Source organism: Rhamphochromis longiceps, linkage group LG4 (assembly GCF_057381845.1).
Source record: "Rhamphochromis longiceps isolate RC_006_pf linkage group LG4, R_longiceps_female_GT1.1, whole genome shotgun sequence".
In the NCBI taxonomy this organism is placed as follows: domain Eukaryota; kingdom Metazoa; phylum Chordata; class Actinopteri; order Cichliformes; family Cichlidae; genus Rhamphochromis; species Rhamphochromis longiceps.
Window position 1 is genome coordinate 2,165,650 of NC_140560.1, and position 18,754 is coordinate 2,184,403.

At 45.3% G+C, this 18,754-nt stretch overlaps 1 protein-coding gene across 1 annotated transcript; it reads left to right on the forward strand.

The window, feature by feature from the left end:
• Nucleotides 1-940: 940 nt before the first annotated feature.
• ppl (periplakin) lies at nucleotides 941-16,677 on the forward strand. The gene is made up of 22 exons (XM_085402857.1): nucleotides 941-1,165; nucleotides 4,150-4,249; nucleotides 4,532-4,686; nucleotides 4,867-4,987; nucleotides 5,416-5,541; nucleotides 5,637-5,678; nucleotides 7,403-7,564; nucleotides 7,642-7,749; nucleotides 8,145-8,240; nucleotides 8,317-8,439; nucleotides 8,529-8,675; nucleotides 8,754-8,905; nucleotides 8,991-9,100; nucleotides 10,113-10,276; nucleotides 10,400-10,578; nucleotides 10,687-10,825; nucleotides 11,005-11,198; nucleotides 11,449-11,599; nucleotides 11,681-11,764; nucleotides 11,856-11,972; nucleotides 13,476-13,568; nucleotides 13,644-16,677. Exons 1-22 carry the CDS (start codon nucleotides 1,116-1,118, stop codon nucleotides 16,314-16,316), a joined length of 5,286 nt encoding a protein of 1,761 aa, XP_085258983.1. The 5' UTR covers nucleotides 941-1,115; the 3' UTR covers nucleotides 16,317-16,677.
• The last annotated feature ends 2,077 nt before the right edge of the window (nucleotides 16,678-18,754 follow it).

Genomic DNA, 18,754 nt, shown 5'->3' on the forward strand with positions numbered 1-18,754 from the left:
AAAACAAACTAACAAATAAAGTGAGCTGAATCAAAAAGTCGAAAACTAAAGTGTGGATGTTGAAATGCCTTTACTCTGTATCTGAATTCCTGCAGTCACACTGTCACTGTCGCACACACAAACACAACACAGCAATCACACAGAGCACAGTGTCAAGTCTGACTGGTTCAGCCAGAGCTGTCCTAGCTGCCACACCCAGAGCCAGTCATGCACACAGGACAGGTTGTATTTTCAGATACATACTCTGCAGGAAAAGGCAGTGAACAGAGATCCAGCTGTCTGAAACTGGCTCTGATTCGCAGTGACCCCAATACTAAGGTCACTGAAACGACCTGTAGCAGCTGGGGCCAATGATCAAACCTGCACATGCCACTTGGCCAGAGATCTGCAGAATATGAAGAAACACCTTCAACTTTGATGTTCCACAAAGTATTTCCAAATAGTTTTTGCTTTATAAAAGGGAACATTGTGCTGCTAACAGAGGTCACTCCCCTAACACCCAAGCGTGGCTGCTATGAGTCAAAGCTAAGATTTCCCAGCACTTTAAATAACTTGTGGGTGTGCCAGGCCTGCAGGTGTGCTGCTGATGTTTATATGAAAGAAAGAAATGAGAAACCTGACCAGGACACCCCGCTTTTACACAGGCCCGTGCTGCAGTGGCCATTCTGCAGCTGGCACTAAGCTTTGATACAGCAGCTGGTCTGCTGCATACCTGAGGCAGCCGTGCTGGTGTTACAGGTGCAGCACACAAACTGCTGATTACTCCCAACTGAAACTTTGAAACGGACGCGCCTCGTTTTACTGTAGAATTCATTCACTTTTTCAGTGGAACACACAACGTGTTTGCGTGGGTGTGAGAGGGGAAGGCTATGAAGGCGGGGCCTCGCTCTTTGGACCCTCCCACCCCTGGCTGCTGACAGGTAGAAGGTCAGGCTGGAAGCGCTGACTTCATTGGCTCTGGTACTCTGAGCTGGGACGGCACGCTCTGATAGTGAGAAGGGCGCGTGGACATATCTGACTTTGACACACAGCGACGCAGCGAGCGCGCGCAGCCGAGACTCACCTGTACTGCTGGGTCTGTTTCTGTGGAAAGCCGCTGACAGGTGACCTTCATCATGCTGAAGAAGAAGACCAAGTCCACCACGATAACGCAGCCGAAACAGACGTAAGTAGGAGCTTGTTCCTCTGCGCTCGAGCCCTTCAGAGCGGCTCGCGAGCTTCATCTGTCCTAACTTGTAGTGATTTCTACACGATCAGCGGACTCACGCCACATCTCAGACAAAAGGATGGTTAAATGATCACACCGGGGTGAGCCCGGCTGTGCTGAAGCTCGGAGTTTATATGCGCGTATCGTATTACTTGTTTGTGCACACAGAGCGGTCTTAGCGCAGCGCTGTGCGCTAAACCAGCAGCAGATGGAAAGAACGCGGAGCTGTCCGTCCAGGCGCTTTAACACAGGCTCGGATCATTGTGTCCTGATGGATCGCGGGATGTAAACGTTCTGGTGGTGTCTGTATGAGCTACAGTCAGACGGGCAGGGCCGAAACTCGGCGTTAGACTACATAGTTTGTGCATTAACTGGAGAGTGGGTGTGGCCGATAAGCCCTGGTTAGTTTGCGGTAACTGGTTCGATAAGTTTTCTGCTGCCCTCCTTAGAAACACAATGTGAGAGGAATTCCTTGCAGCCTCGCCCATAATGTCACTGCACCAGGGCCAGTCACTTCAGCTGTTGTACTGGCGTGGTCCAGGGTACATGCCGTGGTGAAAGTGAGAAAGTGAGCGTGTTAAATCATTACAGAGCGCTGGCTTAGAAACAGCACAGCCAAGCAGCAGGTATCGGTGAGAGATGTTTGTCCTGCTGCCACACCTGCGCCAACAGCAAAGGAGTCTTTGTTTTGGTGTTGTGGCGTCATGTTCGTGTGAAGCATGTGTTTACACCAGCACAGTGATTCGTCCGTCTTAGTGCATATCGTTCATTATAGTCACTCGTGCCCTGTGATAACCACCAACAGATTGCAATGGAATCTGAGTAATGCAGCTCCACCCCTCTTCATGCTGCTCTTCTTGTTCAGGTGTAGGTGTGCGTGTGTGAAGGATGAGCCAGGTTTTAAGCCAAAGCCCAGCAAACAGAGACGACTGTAAAGGCGAGGCGGCGGAGCTGGGGCTCAGACCACCGACCTTCCAGTTGGTTAACAACATGCTCAGCACATCTCAGTGTACACACAGAGAGGAAAGGGCTCGGGGTTTGCAGCGATGCTTTAGTGTTAGCAGCAGGCTTCCACACCCTGTGTGACCTAATGCTGGAGCGTTCTGGTTCTGATTTAACCAGCTCCCTGTGGAAACACGTGAGTTGTGTTTGTTGAGCGCCAGATCCTTTTCAGAACTAACACAGCCTCAGTGAGAACACTGTGTTAAAGCCAGCGACCTCCCCAGGACCCAGAAACACACAAAACAAAGCAGAGCAGCTTAAACTGTTGGAGCATTGCAGATCAGCACAGCACTGCTTCTTGTTTGGTGATCTGACACTGTGCACTCTTTGGTGACCACAGCAGGGTGAGCTCACATCTGTTCTGGATTCACAATGAAAACAACGCTCCACTTTTACACAAGTTTTATGCAACAAGTGGTGCCAATCATGCAGGAGCACAGTACAGACAGTACAGGCGTTCATGTTCCTGTGTTCTCACGTATTTGGTGTTGTGATGTTTAGAAGACGAGTGTGTAAAGTTGTAGATGAGACGTCTTCTTCATGTTTGTCACTACAGTCAGAAATCCCCCTCAGTCTGTTGGGTGTTGTTTTGGATGAGCTTGCCCAGAACAGCTCGACAGTGCGCACCAGTTCAGACTTGTTTGTGTTAAAGTAAAAATCAGCTCAGCTTTGAAAGTACTGCATCGAGCATTATGTAACGTGTGCGTGTGTGTGTAACAAAAACTCGCTGGGCTAGTTTCCCCCATTTTAGGGAATATGTCAGCTACCTAATGGCAACTTATCCACTGAGATCGGAGATTCACAGCATTCACAGTCAGACTCATGAGCTCTGATGTTATCAATCAACACACTTTATTAATCCCTCAGGAAACGATGTGACTATAGTTGCTCCAAGACAACAGCAGTAACAGACTGGACTAAATTAAATAATACAACTTATTACAAAGTTACAAGTATGAGAAGTGGCTCTAATATATGAACAAACGGCTCAATTATAAGCATCCAGAGTATTGAAGAGATTAACTTTATACGACTGACGTTTTACTCTGAACTGTAAAACTTTCTTATTTTGGTGTTTTCACCGTAGACGATGTACAAACAGGTGTAACTATCGCACTGTGTGCTACAGTGATGGATGCCTCAGATGGAGGAGCTGTGCAGGGAGATGACCACAGGACTGATTTCCTGTGTTGTTCAGTGGTGGCTAACGTTTGCGCCGTACTGTAGTGAGTTGTGCTCATTTTCACCCAAATTGTCACTGGTCATTGATTGCTGTCTGACACCAGGTGTGATGGAAACATGCAGTGAGATGATGACTCGTTATCACTCTGTGTAATGAACAGCACAGGTACTGTACAGAGTACTCGCTGCTTTCCACTTAAATCCACAATTAAATCTATCGAGAAGGTCAGCTGGGTCCTGGATCACCTGTACGAGTAACACGATGTCAGTTTCTGTACAAACGTGTCGCTGTTGAAACTAACAGTGCACAGCAAAGAAGTCCAGTACATTTATCCTGCATTTGTTGCCCCATTCAGAACTCTGACACTGACTACATTTGAACTCTTTACATGCCTTGGCACTCTTTGCTACTCGTGATGGGTTCCCAGTTTGTCAGATCTGCTGGTTTAGTTTTAAACCACGTGCTCTGCACTTCTCTGATGCCTCGTTAAAGTACTAACCCTGGAGTAGTACTTTAGTGATGGGGCTTGCAGTGCTGAACACTGACTGATCAGTTCTTGGTGTTTTGTATTTCTGAAAGCGTCGAGCTGCTGTTCTGCGGCTCATAATCGAAGGGGTTGAGCTTGTTACGAAGCCGCTATTTTCAGCTTCTGCAATTATGATATATGTTCCATCGAGTGTTACAGAGTTGCTTCACAGGGATCCAGAAAAGCCTGTGTGTGACGTCATTAAGGATGTCTCTGTGTGTCGTCTCTCAGTGCTCCCAGCACAGAACTCGCCACACTGATCGAGAAGCTGCAGAAGAATGCTGACAAAGTGGAGAAGAATATCTACGATGTGGAGCAGAACCTCAACAAGGTAGAGTGCTGCAGCAACGCTCATGTCTCCAGTCAGTCCAATCAGCTTCATGTGTGCTGTCGGCTATAATTACATATGTATCAGCCTCTTTGAGAAATAGACCACAGCTTATTTCAACATGGAGCATGTTAGCCGTCATATAAAAACCACCACAGCCACACGTTAGTGCCCATCTGAGCTCAGAGCCACAGCACTGTCATGATACACTTTCAGCTTCTGTCTATTCAGCTGAAAGGCTGGCAGTGTTTGGCTAACTCCACATGACTGACTCTTTCCTCACAGGATGTGAGCAAGATCAATGAGGGGAAGCAGCCCCTGTATCAAGAAGACACCAACAAGAGACTCCTCAATTCTCTGGAGCTGCTGAGTGGCCTGGATGAAGACGTCGTCAACGCCAGACGCCTTCAGCATCCGCAGGCTGAGATGATAGCACAGGAGTGAGTGAACGCTATTTCACGCTACGCAAACCACCTTAGTTGTGCCTGCTAGTGCATGATGCACACAAAAGCTTAATGTTAAGTCATGAATATTCACGAAGACCTGAGGAAGACCTGGTTACTGTTACCTGCTGGCTCTGTTACCTAAAATGTTGTGTTCGCGTTTCTGTGTGTATTCAGCATGAAGCAACTGCGTGACAGAGTGACGAAGCTGAAAGAGGAGCACGGCCACATCTACCACCTGGTCCGCACTGAGGGCAAGCCCAGCATCAACTGGGGCAACATGATGGATGAAAAGCTGGTAAACAAAAACCCAGCAAACATGAATTCAAGCCACAGTGTGCAGCACTCGCTGCTAGGTCCAGCACGGTGTTACAGAGGAACGCCTCGTTAGGTCTTTATGTCAGTGCAACAACTGAGAAACTTTCAGTTACTGAGGGAACACAAGCACGCCTTAGCTGTGTGTGCACATGGTGCTTACATGCAGCAGGTGGCTCGCACGCTGCAGATCACTGTCACTGTGGGTTAGCAGGAGTCCTGCTTAAACAATGGAGTCAGGTATTTGTTTGTACAGTGCACAGGTGAACACAATAAAAGTATTCCATGTCTGCATGGCAGAAATTTCACATCACATGTCTGCAGAGGGTGTTAGACATAGGTCGCTTTTTAGACGTTTCATTTCAGAAAAGTGGAATTCATTCATGATGCACACCATGTGTCTCTGCTCAGGACAACCTGCAAAACAAGGGCTTTGGCCAGGACCTGCCCTCTGTGGAGAACGAGGTGGAGGAACACAACATCTTCCACAGTGAGGTGGAGGCTCTGGCTCCTCACATCTCTGCCAGTGGAGACAAGGTGACATGATGTCAGAATCAAAGGTTTGCACAGTTGGACGTCCTGCGTCGGTTCCTCGCTGACCCTCTGTGTGTCTGCTCTGCTTTGTTCTGCAGGAATACGTCAGCAGCCTTCAGTCAAAGTACAACAAACTGCTGGTAAGTGTTCGTTTCTGTGTGTATGATATATGTGCGCTTTTGTGTAGTTTCACTGTGATCCATGGTGAGTGCGGTGTATGCACACAGCATCCAGCCGGCTGACAGTAGGGCTGGGTATCGTCACTGATTTCTAGAATCGATTCGATTCGGGAAGATTTTGCCTCAGGCAGTCAGAAATATTATAATTCTGATCACTTATCAGTACATATCTATATTTTTATATCTATAAAAAGAAACCTGACACTTGTGAGACTTTATCAGAGGTGTGAGCATCACAGCAGAGGCCTTTGTGTCAAAGTAACTGAGGATGAAACGCAGAACAACATGAAGGCATTTTTCCTGGTCTGTGTTTTTATAGCAGATGACCTTAAAAATATTGTGCAGTCAAAAACAAAGCGAAGCAGAGCAAAGTAACAGAGGTTTGATTGGAGACATCGCAAAGCATTTTGCAGTTTTGCATAATTTTAAAAAGTTTTAATTTGTTCAGTATTGAACAGCAGAAATTAGGCTTTCTTGTCGGAAGTAAGAAAAAACAACAACAACAAAAAGCAGCTGCCAACACCAGCAAAACAGCAAAGGTCAGAGTGAATTGGTAAATAAATGGTAAATGGCCTGTATTTATATAGCGCTTTACTAGTCCCTAAGGACCCCAAAGCGCTTTACATATCCAGTCATCCACCCATTCACACACACATTCACACACTGGTGATGGCAGCTACATTGTAGCCACAGCTGCCCTGGGGCGCACTGACAGAGGCGAGGCTGCCGGACACTGGCGCCACCGGGCCCTCTGACCACCACCAGTAGGCAACGGGTGAAGTGTCTTGCCCAAGGACACAACGACCGAGACTGTCCGAGCCGGGGCTCGAACCGGCAACCTTCCGATTACAAGGCGAACTCCCAACTCTTGAGCCACGATCGCCCTCATGACGACGTTTATGTGAAGCGTAGTTTGGATCTTCGGTCAATATTGTTTGGAGAGAGATAAACTAACAGCTTCAGAATCAGCGCAAAAACGACGTAAACACAAAACGCCGATGCTTCAGAGTCAGCGAGCTGTCGGCTTTCAGCCCCGACGGCGTGTCCCTGTGCGTGCCGTCGGGTGAGAAAGTCACATCTCACTGATTCTGATGCGTCGGCGTTTTGTGTTTACGTCTTTGTGCAGAAGCCGTGTTCCTGCTCTCATTTACTGTTTTGTTGGTGGTTGTTGAAATTTGGTGAGGTTTAACCTGAGATTCTGGCATTTTGGGCAAAATAAATTTATATTAAAAAATCGATTCAGGATTTTAATGACTCGATATCACGTTATCCAGACCAGAATCGATTTTACTCGATAAATCGATAATCAAAACCCAGCCCTAGCTGACAGTAGTGCTGCTGACACACCAGCCGGTTCTCCACTGAAGTGTTTTATCTTTAGCAAAAACATGAATTTGTTAAAAACTCAAGAACTTGATTTTACTACATGAAATCTTTTCAGCACCTAGTTTTTGAAAAGATTAATAACAAGTAAACTCTGACTGTAGCACAAGTTGTTATCATTCATACAGGCTGGAAAGGCCACTTACAAAATCAAGCTCATCAGATTCATGCTAATTATATTAAAACACAGAATCATATCGTTTGAATTCAAACGCAAACAAAACTTTCCTTGACTCGTCCAGGCGCTTGTAAAAACCTCAAATAAAGCTGTTGGTGACTAAGCTTCCTGTTCCCTCGGCTAGGCTAACTCCAGCGCTCGACAGCGCAACCTGATGAGCCTGCGAGACTACATGCAGCGCTGCACCAACGAGCTGTACTGGATGGACCAGCAGGCAGAGGAGAGGATCAAATACGACTGGAGTGACAACAACCTGGACTACCCTGCCCGGCAGAGGCAGTACGAGGTAGCTGTGGAATTCACACACGTGCACGGCGAGTGAAACAAGCTCAGCTCGCTCAGCAAATTTGTCTCAACCAACAGAATTTCATCAGTAAATGTCTGGAGTCCAAGGAGGGCACCATCACCAAGCTGAACGATGATGGAGAAAAGCTGATTGCCTCCGACCATCCAGGGAAGAATGTTATGGAGGTACCCACCATCCGCACACTTTGACTCTTTCATAGTGCGTTTCTGCCTGGGCCCTGGGTCCACGGGAGTCTGCGGTAGAGCAGGGTCATGTTTTAAAGACAGCGGGGCTTCAAGGCGCTTTTCAGTCCTCACACAGCAGACGGATGATGCGCTTCTCGTTTTGTCTAAAAACACTGTTTGTGGGTTGGACCCAGTTGGCATACGAGCAGCTCAGGCAACAAATGAGCTGCTTCCACTTGTTATCTCACAGTCTGTTATGGGCAACGTAAGACGTTCATCCTTCAGATGGATGTAAAAAGGGGGGAAGAAGCCATACTGGTGCTTCTTATTGTCTCATTATTAACTCTGTTGCCGCACATCTCTATAATGTTACGCATAAACCACGTTGTTGTCAGGCTCATATGGAAGCAGTCCACGCTGACTGGAAGGAACACCTGAACCTGCTCATCTGTGAGGAGAACCACCTCAAACACATGGATGAGTACCACAAGGTCAGTGTGACAGGTGACATGCACAGAGACGCATTTAAAGAGTGAAGCTCATCTGTACGTGTGTGTCTGCATGCAGTTCCACAAGGAGGCGCGCGACACTCAGGACCTGCTGAAGCGTCTGGACACGGAGATCAGCCAGAAGTACAACCCCGAGTTCAAAGACATGTATCAGATGGAGGGCCTGATCAGGGAGCTGGACGTGAGTTCTTTTATCTGCACATAGACCGTAGCTGATAGCATCACTGACTGCGTACGGTGACGACACGCTTGTGCGTTTCTTGTGTGCAGGATGAAGCCAAGGCCATCGAGAACTTTGACGAGCGGGTTAAGGCTCTTCAGAAGCGCAGCCTTCAGGTGTTGCCTCTGAAGTACCGCAGGGAAACACCCCAGAAGCTGATCCCTGTCGAGGCTCTGTGCGAATTTGACACCGATGACGTACGTACTGCGTCCTTCACACGTAATACTGAGACGATAGCGGCGTGATCCAGTGACGCGTTCTGTTTCCCCGTGTAGGGTCAGATCGTGCGGGGGGAGAGGTACACTCTCCTGCGGCAAAATGGTTCCAAATGGGACGTGAAGGATGCGGCCGGACACAAGATCACTGCCCCGGGCATCTGCTTCATGTTCCCCCCCACCGACCCGGAGGCTGTGGCCATCGCCGACAAGTGAGTGTGTACAAAGGGCTTTCTAAACTCCTTCGGCCGATGAGGGCATCTACAGCTGTAACAGTATGTCGTGTGTGTGCTGCAGCCTGACCGGACAGCAGAAAGCTATCAAACAGAAGATGGCAGCCACCAAGGGAAGTCTGCAGAAACGCTTGGACGAGCTGAAGAAGACGAGCGGAACTGCAACCGCTACAGGTACGCATGACGCACAATAATATATTAGCACCACGATTAGCCAAGTTAGTTGGTTATGACAGACCAGCTGATTTCTAGTATAACCTTCCAGTGTGCTGGTGCCTCTGACTCACACTGTTTGCTGCCAGTACACTCAAATATATGCAACTGCTCTGCCTTCCCTCCAGGTGAAAGGCTGCCCTGGTTCTTAGAGTTAATGACGTTGCTCTGTTTGTCACAATAATCCTCACACTAGGAAACTCGCATAACCGCAACATGCTCTGTTTTTCTCATCTATTCAAGCAACTATGTTAGTGAAACCTTCACCAAAAATATGTTGAGTTTTTCTCAAATAATAAGATGACGTTGAGCCTTTGTTTCTTCATAATTAGGACATAGGATCATGAGGAACGTGCAAACAGACAGTTTGTAGAAATATTTGGTGTGAGCACCGCTGAGCACAGCCTGAACTCTCAGCTTTCTATCCAAGCATCTTCAGGAACACTTCTCCAGGCTTCCTCAAGCTGTTCTCTCTCCTCTCTACATACAATAATAATTTAATCACTGCACTAGAGCTGACTGATGTTTCAGTCCAGTTCTCTGCAAATTTGGATGATTTCTTGCTCAGAACACCAGGACAGAGTGGGGCAATCCAGATGTGGTTTACCGTCTGCTTTTGTGTTCGCCTTGTTTCTTCTATGACACATTTGTTTTTCTCACACACAGTAAATCTGAGCAGGCTACATACAAAAAGGACACACACAGAATAGACATGTTGCCTTCATGACACAGTGATATAAACTGTTGTTTCTGCCACTTCTTTTCCATCTGTTAGTCGAAACTTTGGGTTCTTGAGTTACTCAGAAGTAACTCAAAACTTCAAGTTGCTCATTAAGTTGAAATTTTGAGTTTCATAACCATGAAGCATGAAAAGAAGCTACTATAAATCTAAACGTGCTGCTGGCTGGAAGATTTCAGATCAAGTGTGCGTGTGATGAATATGTTTCCTGCCCTCTCACACTGCTGCATGTAGCCTCAGACAAACAGGAACAGCAGTGCCGCCAGCTGATGGCTGGTCTGGATAAGGTTGTCAGTGACCTGGACAAACAGGAGAAATCCATCTATGCTCGAGTGCGCCCTCCGCTGGAACAGAACAGGACACTGCAGGACAGTACTGACCGCCTGCAGGACATGAAAGTAAGAACGTCGGCTTTGTTCTTTGGTTTGATATTAAAGCTGCTTCTCTCTGCTCGGTTTAGCCCACCAAGCAAAGAGTGTGTTTTTGCACTGTGCAACTCACCAGTACACGTTTCTCTCCAGGACATTGCTGCTGCTGTCAGAAGGATTGAACCAGAGAAGTCTTCTAAAGTGCAGGAAGCACAGAGCTTCTTGGTCTCAAACCCAAATTGTGCCAGCACATCTCAACTTCACAGCAAGGTGGATGAGGCCAACAAGAAGTACACCAAGGTGGAGCAGCTTCTTCAGTGCTCTCAGGAGAAGTATGTGACCTGGTTATTGCTTTCAAAGTGCCATCAGTGCAGCAGCATGCCTCTGCTTTTTCTGTTTTCAGTGTGCTCAGTGACAGGCATTTTTGAACTTTGCTTTAGGCTGAAGAATTCCAACCAGCTGGAGTCATCTCTGCAAAATGGAAAAACCTTACTCTCCACCTACGAGAACAAGCTGGCCAGGGAGGAGGTTGCTCCTGCTGACGTCTCTTCAATGGAGAAAACCCAGCGGGAACTTGCAGTAAGATGGTCTTATATCAGAACAGAATTTATTCACTTTTATATGAACTGAACTGAAAATTGTTGTTACTGTTTCAGTTTATGTTCCTTCATGTCCAAACTGCCACACGTTCACAGACAGGTGACGTGTCTGTTTACTGTAGGTTGTCTCAAGCAGTTTGTCTTTTGCTGCCCTGGCAGGATATCGGAGCGGACCTGCGGTCACAGAGGACACTGGTCTCTGACACAGAGCAGAACCTGCGTCTGGCCAAGAGCAGCTGTGAGAACATGGCCAACAAGTTCCAAGAGCACTGCCCTGACATCGAGAGGCAGGAAGCTGATGTCCAGAAACTCAACAAGAGATACAACAACCTCAACCAGCAGACTGACTCGAGGTAAGTTGGGCAGGAAAGCACGTCAGTAATATGTAAAGCAAATACAGCGCAGGACGTCATCGACAGCCATAAATGTCTAGCACAACATCACCTGCCCAAGGTGCATGGAGATAGCGTGAAGAAGCACTACAGAACAACTGTATTACCTGACCGACGCTCTGGCTTGTGACCATCAGGGTCCCTGAAGCACAGACGGTCATTTCATATGTAAAGACAATCTCTGATGATATGTTTTGGTTTGTTTGTGCAGGGCTCAAAGCTTGCAGAGAGCCAAGATGGCGTACAAAAACTACTGCAATGATTATGACAATTTGAACAGCTGGCTCTCTCGTGTTCCAAATTACGAGCCCCGTGACACTGATGACCCAAAACAAGTGGAAACGAAGCTGAGAAATCAGAGGGTATGAATGCTGAGCAATAACTCTGCATATTTCTCGTTACACATGAATGTTAGTGGCACTTAACTCTGCTCTTTTCTACAGAACCTGTTATCTGATATAGCGAGAAAGGAGTCTGATTTAAACAATGTCTCCAAAAATGCCCAGCTGTACCAGCAAGCTGTCAAAGTCAGTTTTTCTCCATTGATTTTTTTTCTTTATCATATGATCTTTTAGAAAAGTTAAAGGTTTGATGTTGGTTTACTGATTTACTCTTCAGGACTATGAGACTGAAGCTGAGAAGTTCAAATCTATCCTTGATCTTGAGGATGGACTTGTACCTCAGACATACAAGAGGAGCAGATTGGAATCACCTGCAGCAACAGTCAAGGCAGAGGTAAGGCACAGCATGCACGGTGAAGTGAAAATACACAGCACAGTTTAAACTTGTGTTGCTAACTGCTATGACCAACACAAGTCTTCTAGCTCAGAGCTCATTTTCAGCTGGGATACAAATTAAAACAATGAATAACCAAAAGCAAGAGAACCTGATATATCCTGAAAGAATCGTGACCTCAGAAATGTTCCAGTCTTTTATTGGATGCATTTCAAACTACAGTTTTCTCTGGTACTCTCAAACAAGCGCTGAGATTACCCTGATGACGCAGTTATCGGGTTGTTTAGACAAGCTGAGTTCGGACACAAACATGGTCAAAACAACAGTTAGTGGGGATAGGTTAACTGATTAATCCAAATTGTCCATCGGTGTGAATGCGGGACTGAATGGTTGTCTGCCTCTATGTGTTAGCCCTGCGACAGACTGGCGACCTGTCCAGGGTGTACCCCGCCTCTCGCCCAATGACAGCTGGGATAGGCTCCAGCAGCCCCCACGACCCTGAAAAGGATAAGTGGAAGCGAATGGATGGATGGCATCACAAAACAAGGAGCTGGTGATAGACTTGCAGTTGTGCAGCACCTGTGACGATGCTAAAGCAGCTTAAATAATGTGCCCTGTAATAAATTTGAATTGAATCCCAGCCTACAGCATGAGCTGAGCTGTAGGCCTGCATTAAGATCAGCTGATCTGCTGGCATTGTGTTATTAAATACTAGAAAACACAGATTTACCAATAACAGTATTTACAGTGGGAGCCAAGATGTTTTACACTGGGACTTGAATGCATTTTCCATTTGTGGATCTGGCAGCGTTCAACTTGTCTCAAAACCCCAAGTTGGCATGCGATGTGATCTGTGTACGCATAGCAAGGTTATCGAAAAGTAAAATCATCTGATTCAAGACGCTGTGCGTAAATGATCTGAATGTATTTGTTTGTATGTACGCATTTGTAAAATTGTTCGATGTTTGGTCAAACGTAGCACACTCATGCGAGTCCTCAAAAGGTTCACAAAATTATTGTACACATTTGCAACCCCTTTGAGGAACATTTCTCTCTGTGTAGACAGTATTGCCATTGCTGCTGTGACATCCATTGGTTTCCTCAAGATGAATTTTTTCACTATTGCCATCTTGGTTTAAAGAAAAAAAAAAAAAAAAAAAAAAAGACAGATGTGATAAGGAGGGTCATGTCTGACTGAGAATCCATTTCCTCATTGACATGTCAATCACAAGCTGTACAGATAATCATCCATTCTGAAATGCGGTGTGGCCAATATTTACGCACAAATATAAATTGTTGAGGCACTTTGACACCGGCCAGAAGCAACATCAATATTTATACTGTCTATGGGCAAAAGGTATCTACAGGAAAAGAGATGCTTCTTGACACAAACAGACTCGTGCAAATTAACAACCACAATCCTCAGCTTAAGGGCATAAGCCAAAAACCCCTACAGAAGTTACTGTATATGATTTTCATTACATGTTATTTTATCGTTTGCAGGAAGCAGCTATTGAGGCAAAGTTTACTGAGGTGAATGCTGTAAATAAGCAAAGACTGCAGAATCTGGAGTTTGCCAACAGTCTTCTGAGCCAGGTAAACTATTTTACATATCATTGCTACATAAACATAAAAACTACAGTAATAATAATGATTATTTTCTTTCTATAGCAATCTGAGACTATCCAAGTTACAAATGTCAAGTCGGTCCAAGCCAATGCCCCTGGTGAAGAGCCGTGGAGAATAAGAAAACAGCTAGACGATGAGATCCATAGGCGGGAGCAACTAGAAAAAGAAATAGAGACCATTCAGACTGACATTTATATGCTTGAAGGACAAAAGCCCCAGGATACAATTGTTAAGAAGGAGCTAATTAAAAAGGTTCCAGACCCCCAGCTGGATGAAGAAGTCTACAAAGTCCAGCAGAAGTTGTCAGAGGAGCGCCGCACTACCCATGTCCTGGAGAATGACCTTGAGGTACTAAAGTTGAAGCTGCGTGGCCTTGAGACAGAGGTCAAAGAAGGGGCACAGCAGTACACAGTGAAGGAGGTCTTGCGTATAGAAAGAGACCGTGGTCAGGAGGAGGCGGTCCGAAAGCTTCGGGAGGAGCTGGAAGAGCTAAAAAGGCAGAGGCTGATGAAAGACAACGAGCTCATTGAGATCCAAAAACATGTGACACTCCTGGCTGAGGAGAAGAACAAGGAACAGGAGGTAATCACTGAAGAGGAGGTGATCAAAGTCCAGAATGACCCCCAACTTGAAAGTGAGTACAGGGTGCTGCTTGACAGGAAAGAGAAGGAAATAGAAAGCAGAAGGCAGCTGGAGGATGAGTTGCAATTTCTTCAAGAAAAGCTTCGAAGACTGGAGAAGGAGAAATCAATGGCTGAGGAAAAGATTTCCATCAAGGAAGTGCTGAAAGTTGAGAAGGATACTGCCTTTGAGAGAGAGGTAGAAAACCTTAGGAGGCAGTTCGAAGATGAGAAGGCCAAAAGAAGATCATCACAGCGGGAAAAGACTGACCTCCAGAGGAAAATTGCAAGCCTGGAGGAGGAGAAGTCTAAGGTTGTGATTCAAGAGAAAGTACGAGAGATTGTCCGGCCCGATCCCAAGGCTGAGAATGAAGTGGCCAATCTCCGTCTTGAACTTGTAGAGCAACAGAGGCGGTATAAAGATGCAGAGCTCCAGTTGAGATCTCTGCAGGATGAGCTGACCATGCTCAAGAACAGAGGGCCTCAAGTGGAAGTTAAAGAGATCATCAAAGAAGTAATCAAATATAAGATAGATCCACAAACTGAAAGAGAGCTGGAGAGACTTCGCAATGAAATTGTAGATAAAAGCCACCAGACTGAGAAATCTGAGCTAGAAATCCGCCAGCTTCGAGATGAAATCGAAAGATGGAAGAATACCAAACCCCAAGTGCAGACCAAAGAGGTTGTCAATGAAGTGCTGCAGTACAGAGAAGATCCAAAGACTAAGGAAGAAATTGAAATGCTAAAGAGGAAGCTGGCTGATGAACAGCAGAAACGCCTGGACCTTGAGAGAGAACGGACAGAACAAGAAGAAAAAATTAGACTAAGAAAGATGGATTTGTCTCAGGTTCGTGAGAAGATTGTTCAGCAAGAAGTGGTCAAGCTGGAAGAGGATCCTCTCCTTAAGTCAGAATGTCACAGCTTCTTACAGAACATCAACAATGAGCAAAAACAGAAGGAGAGCCTAAAAACAGAGCTCTACCAATTGCAGAGACAGAAGACTGACCTGGACATGCAGCTGGAAGAACTGGAGCGTGAGCGCAGGGCAAGGCGTGATGCAGAACTAGAGATCCAGCGGCTTCGGGTTAGACTTAATGAGCTAGAGATCCGTGACAAAGAAAATCGTGAAAAGGTGACAGTCAAACAAAAGGTGGTTCTGCAGCAGGATCCTCAACAGGAGAAGGAACACTCCATTCTCAAACTACAACTTGATGAAGAGCGTCACAAACGCACCCTCCTTGAGAAAGAGTTGAATGTCCTTATTCAGCAGCAGATCACCCTGGAAAAGGTAGATGTGAAGGAAAGGGTTGTCCGCACTGAGAAAGTCCAAGTTGAACGGGATCCAGAGGCAGAGATTGAGATTGAGAACCTAAAGAGAACGCTGGAAGAGGAGAAAAGGAGAAGGCGAGAACTTGACCAAGAACTATCCACCCTCAATTCCAGGCTCTCTGATATGGAGTTTTCTAACACCAAGTCTACCAAAGAATTGGACTACATCCGTGATGAAAGTAGCCGATTGCAGCAGGAAAACCAAAGGCTGCAAAATGAGATTCGCAAGCTTCGGTCAGAGATTGAGATCACAAGCAAAGAGACTCGGCTAATTACAGAGTCTGCGCCAAGAGAGGATTCAAAGAACTTGGAGTTGAGGCTTGATTCATTACAGAAGGAATTGGCAGAGCTGAGGGCTGTAACAAACCAGAAGGATGAGGAGATAGAGAAGCTTAAAAAGAACCTGGCAGCTGTGAGGATGAAGAGGGAACAGAGGGAAAGCCATCTCCGCAGGTCTATTGTCGTCATCGACCCAGATACAGGCAAGGAGATGCGACCAGAGGAAGCCTACAAACTAGGGCTGATCGACTGGAAGATGTTTGTCAACCTGCAGAGCCAGGAGTGTGACTGGGAAGAGATCTCAGTCAAAGGGCCGCAGGGAGAATCCTCTGTGCTTCATGACAGAAAGTCAGGAAAAAAGTTTTCCATCGATGATGCACTGCGCCTTGGACACATCACAAATCGCCAGCTTCAGCAGTACTTAAATAAAGAAATCTCCATCCAGGAGTTTGGTGCATTGGTATCGGGCAAGAACAGGGGGCTTTAAAAGATACGCTTTTGATTTTCATTCTAAAAAAATCTGTTTTGACTGGTCTTCCTAGCTTTTAATATATACTTATATTCTCACTTTAATATTGTGGTACGAGTCCCAACTACACCATGTATTAATTTTCTTATGCATATCTGGCATGAATACATGGACTCATATTACCATCATCACAGCCAGCCACAGAAATCTTTGATGCTGAAAAGTTCGATCTTTAATTTCTTTAACTTGGTGGCAGGGTTAAGAATGTATCTTTGAAATATTGTCACTAAAACTCACAAGAGTACTAAGTGTTTCATTTATTTATGGGCTTTAAACAGGGTTGTCGGCTGTGTGCTTTCAATAAAAAATTCAAACAAAATGTAATGTCTTGTGGGGTATTTTATTGTGGAAAACGTATGGAATTTATGGTATCAATATTCAATTTTATTTATGTATCACTGAATTACAACAATTGCCTCGAGGCAGTTTATATTGTAAAAAGTAAAGACCCTACAATAATACAGGAAAAACAAACAACAATCGGATGCTCCCCCACCCCCTATGAGCAAGCACTTTGGTGACAGTGGGAAGGAAAAACTCCCTTTTAACAGGAAGAAACCTCCAGCAGAACCAGGCTCAGGGAGGGGCGGGGCCATCTGCTGCATGCAATTGGAGAGGAGGGAGGAAGACAGAACAAAGACATGCTGTGGAAGCGACCCAGAGATTAATAATAACTAATAATTAAATGCAGAGAGGTGTATAAACATACGAGTTAATGGCATTACAGGAAGCTCCCAGCAGCCTACACCTATTACACTGTAAATATGGAAGGGAATCGTTACTAGTTAAGGTTAAAGGGATGGTTGCCTCAACAGAGCTCTAACTTTCTGTCAGCCTGTCTACAGTGCTGAAGAGAAACCTGGGGTTGTTCTTACTATGCAGGCTCCTTCTGCACCCTGCACAGTTATCCAAGGGGAGTGCAAAGAAGGAAGACAGTCCTGCGGCACTCATTACTGTGTCTAACAGGTTTGAGGTGCTAGGTCCAGAAGCCACAGGTCCCGAGGAAAGTCCCCGGTACCACCTCAGAGCCCATAAGATTTCACACATGACAGCTCTCATTACTGGTGACTCAAAAATGAGAAACGGTAAAACAAGCTCAGCATGTCAAAGATTCTTGGGCAAGATACGGAATTCAGTGTCACTCCTGATACGTTCATCGGAGTATGAATGTGTGAATGTTAGACAGAAAGATGTCCTTGAATGATGAATAAGACGTGTAAAGCAGGGGTGATTCTAGGATCAGAGGTTTGGGGGTGCTGAGCACCCAGAGCTGCTCAGCCAGGCAAGATCAACTTTACTCGTCACGATGAGACTTCTTCTTCCTTAAATGTCTCCAGTTGTCCCGAGTTCCCTCTGACTGTCTCCTTGGTGCATTTAAACCTGTTCCTCCCTGTCCTCGTCGTCTGTTGTCCTCGTCTCCATTATCAGTCATCATAATTTTACCATCTCTGTGCAAGTCTGCAAATTTCTTTATTAAATCATAAGATTCTTAAATTCATCAAGTCTCTCTGTGCCTGGGTCCTCGTCACAAAACATGACATCACTGCTTTGTACATTTTAACCCAATTTAATCCCACATTTGTGAAAGAAAAGCAAAATACTGCAACAGTCTGTAACAAAACCATCAAATCAGATAAAGGTTATTTAAATGCTGCAAAAGAAGAATGGATTGGAATAAAAAAAAAAAAACACATCCTAAACTTAATTACTTTACTGGGGGAAAATGATGAATGGGGATCATAGTGAGTATTAAGTAAACAGAGTGCATTTTTTGGACAGAGATTCACTTTTAAGGTGTGTGTGTGTAATACAATACAGATACATGAAAATAGACTCCAAAAATAGAGTCATTGAAATGTACAAATTATTGATAAAAATAAATAAATTATAAAATTGGAGGCAACTTTGCCTATGGTACAATGTATGAAAGTATCTTTACTGCAGATACTACTATGGCTCTGCAGATTTATTCCTTTCATTTTAACCTGTGTCGCCTCACCTTGAAGTTGGAAAATACTTTTGGTGGTCAACTCTCTCAAGCAGTTTAACAGTTTCTGTTGTGCCTGTCACTGCTCCCTCTCTGTGTCCTTACCTGGTTCTTCCTGACCTTGCACTTTCTCCTCACGTTCCCCTCTTTCCTCGCTCCCTCTTTGGACTGATAATCATACACAAATAGATTGTATTCAATTAGATTAAAAAATTACATTAATATGAAAAAAATATTAAGATCAATAATAAAAAAAAGTCCTCTCTCAGTGTACTTTCAACCAAAAGGCAAATAACCAAACCACATGAACATCTAATAAAAGATATAAACATTGAAGCACTGATCCAACATTATCCTTTATTGACGGATCCTTTGTTCTTACACTTTTACCTGAATGTGGCTCCTGGGT

Bases quoted from the DNA above. Each gene is read 5' to 3' on its own strand.
- ppl (XM_085402857.1), top strand. From the start codon at position 1,116: ATGCTGAAGAAGAAGACCAAGTCCACCACGATAACGCAGCCGAAACAG. The intron at 7,565-7,641 runs GTAGCTGTGGAA...CTCAACCAACAG, and splicing joins CCCGGCAGAGGCAGTACGAG to AATTTCATCAGTAAATGTCT. The intron at 9,101-10,112 runs GTACGCATGACG...TGCTGCATGTAG, and splicing joins CGGAACTGCAACCGCTACAG to CCTCAGACAAACAGGAACAG.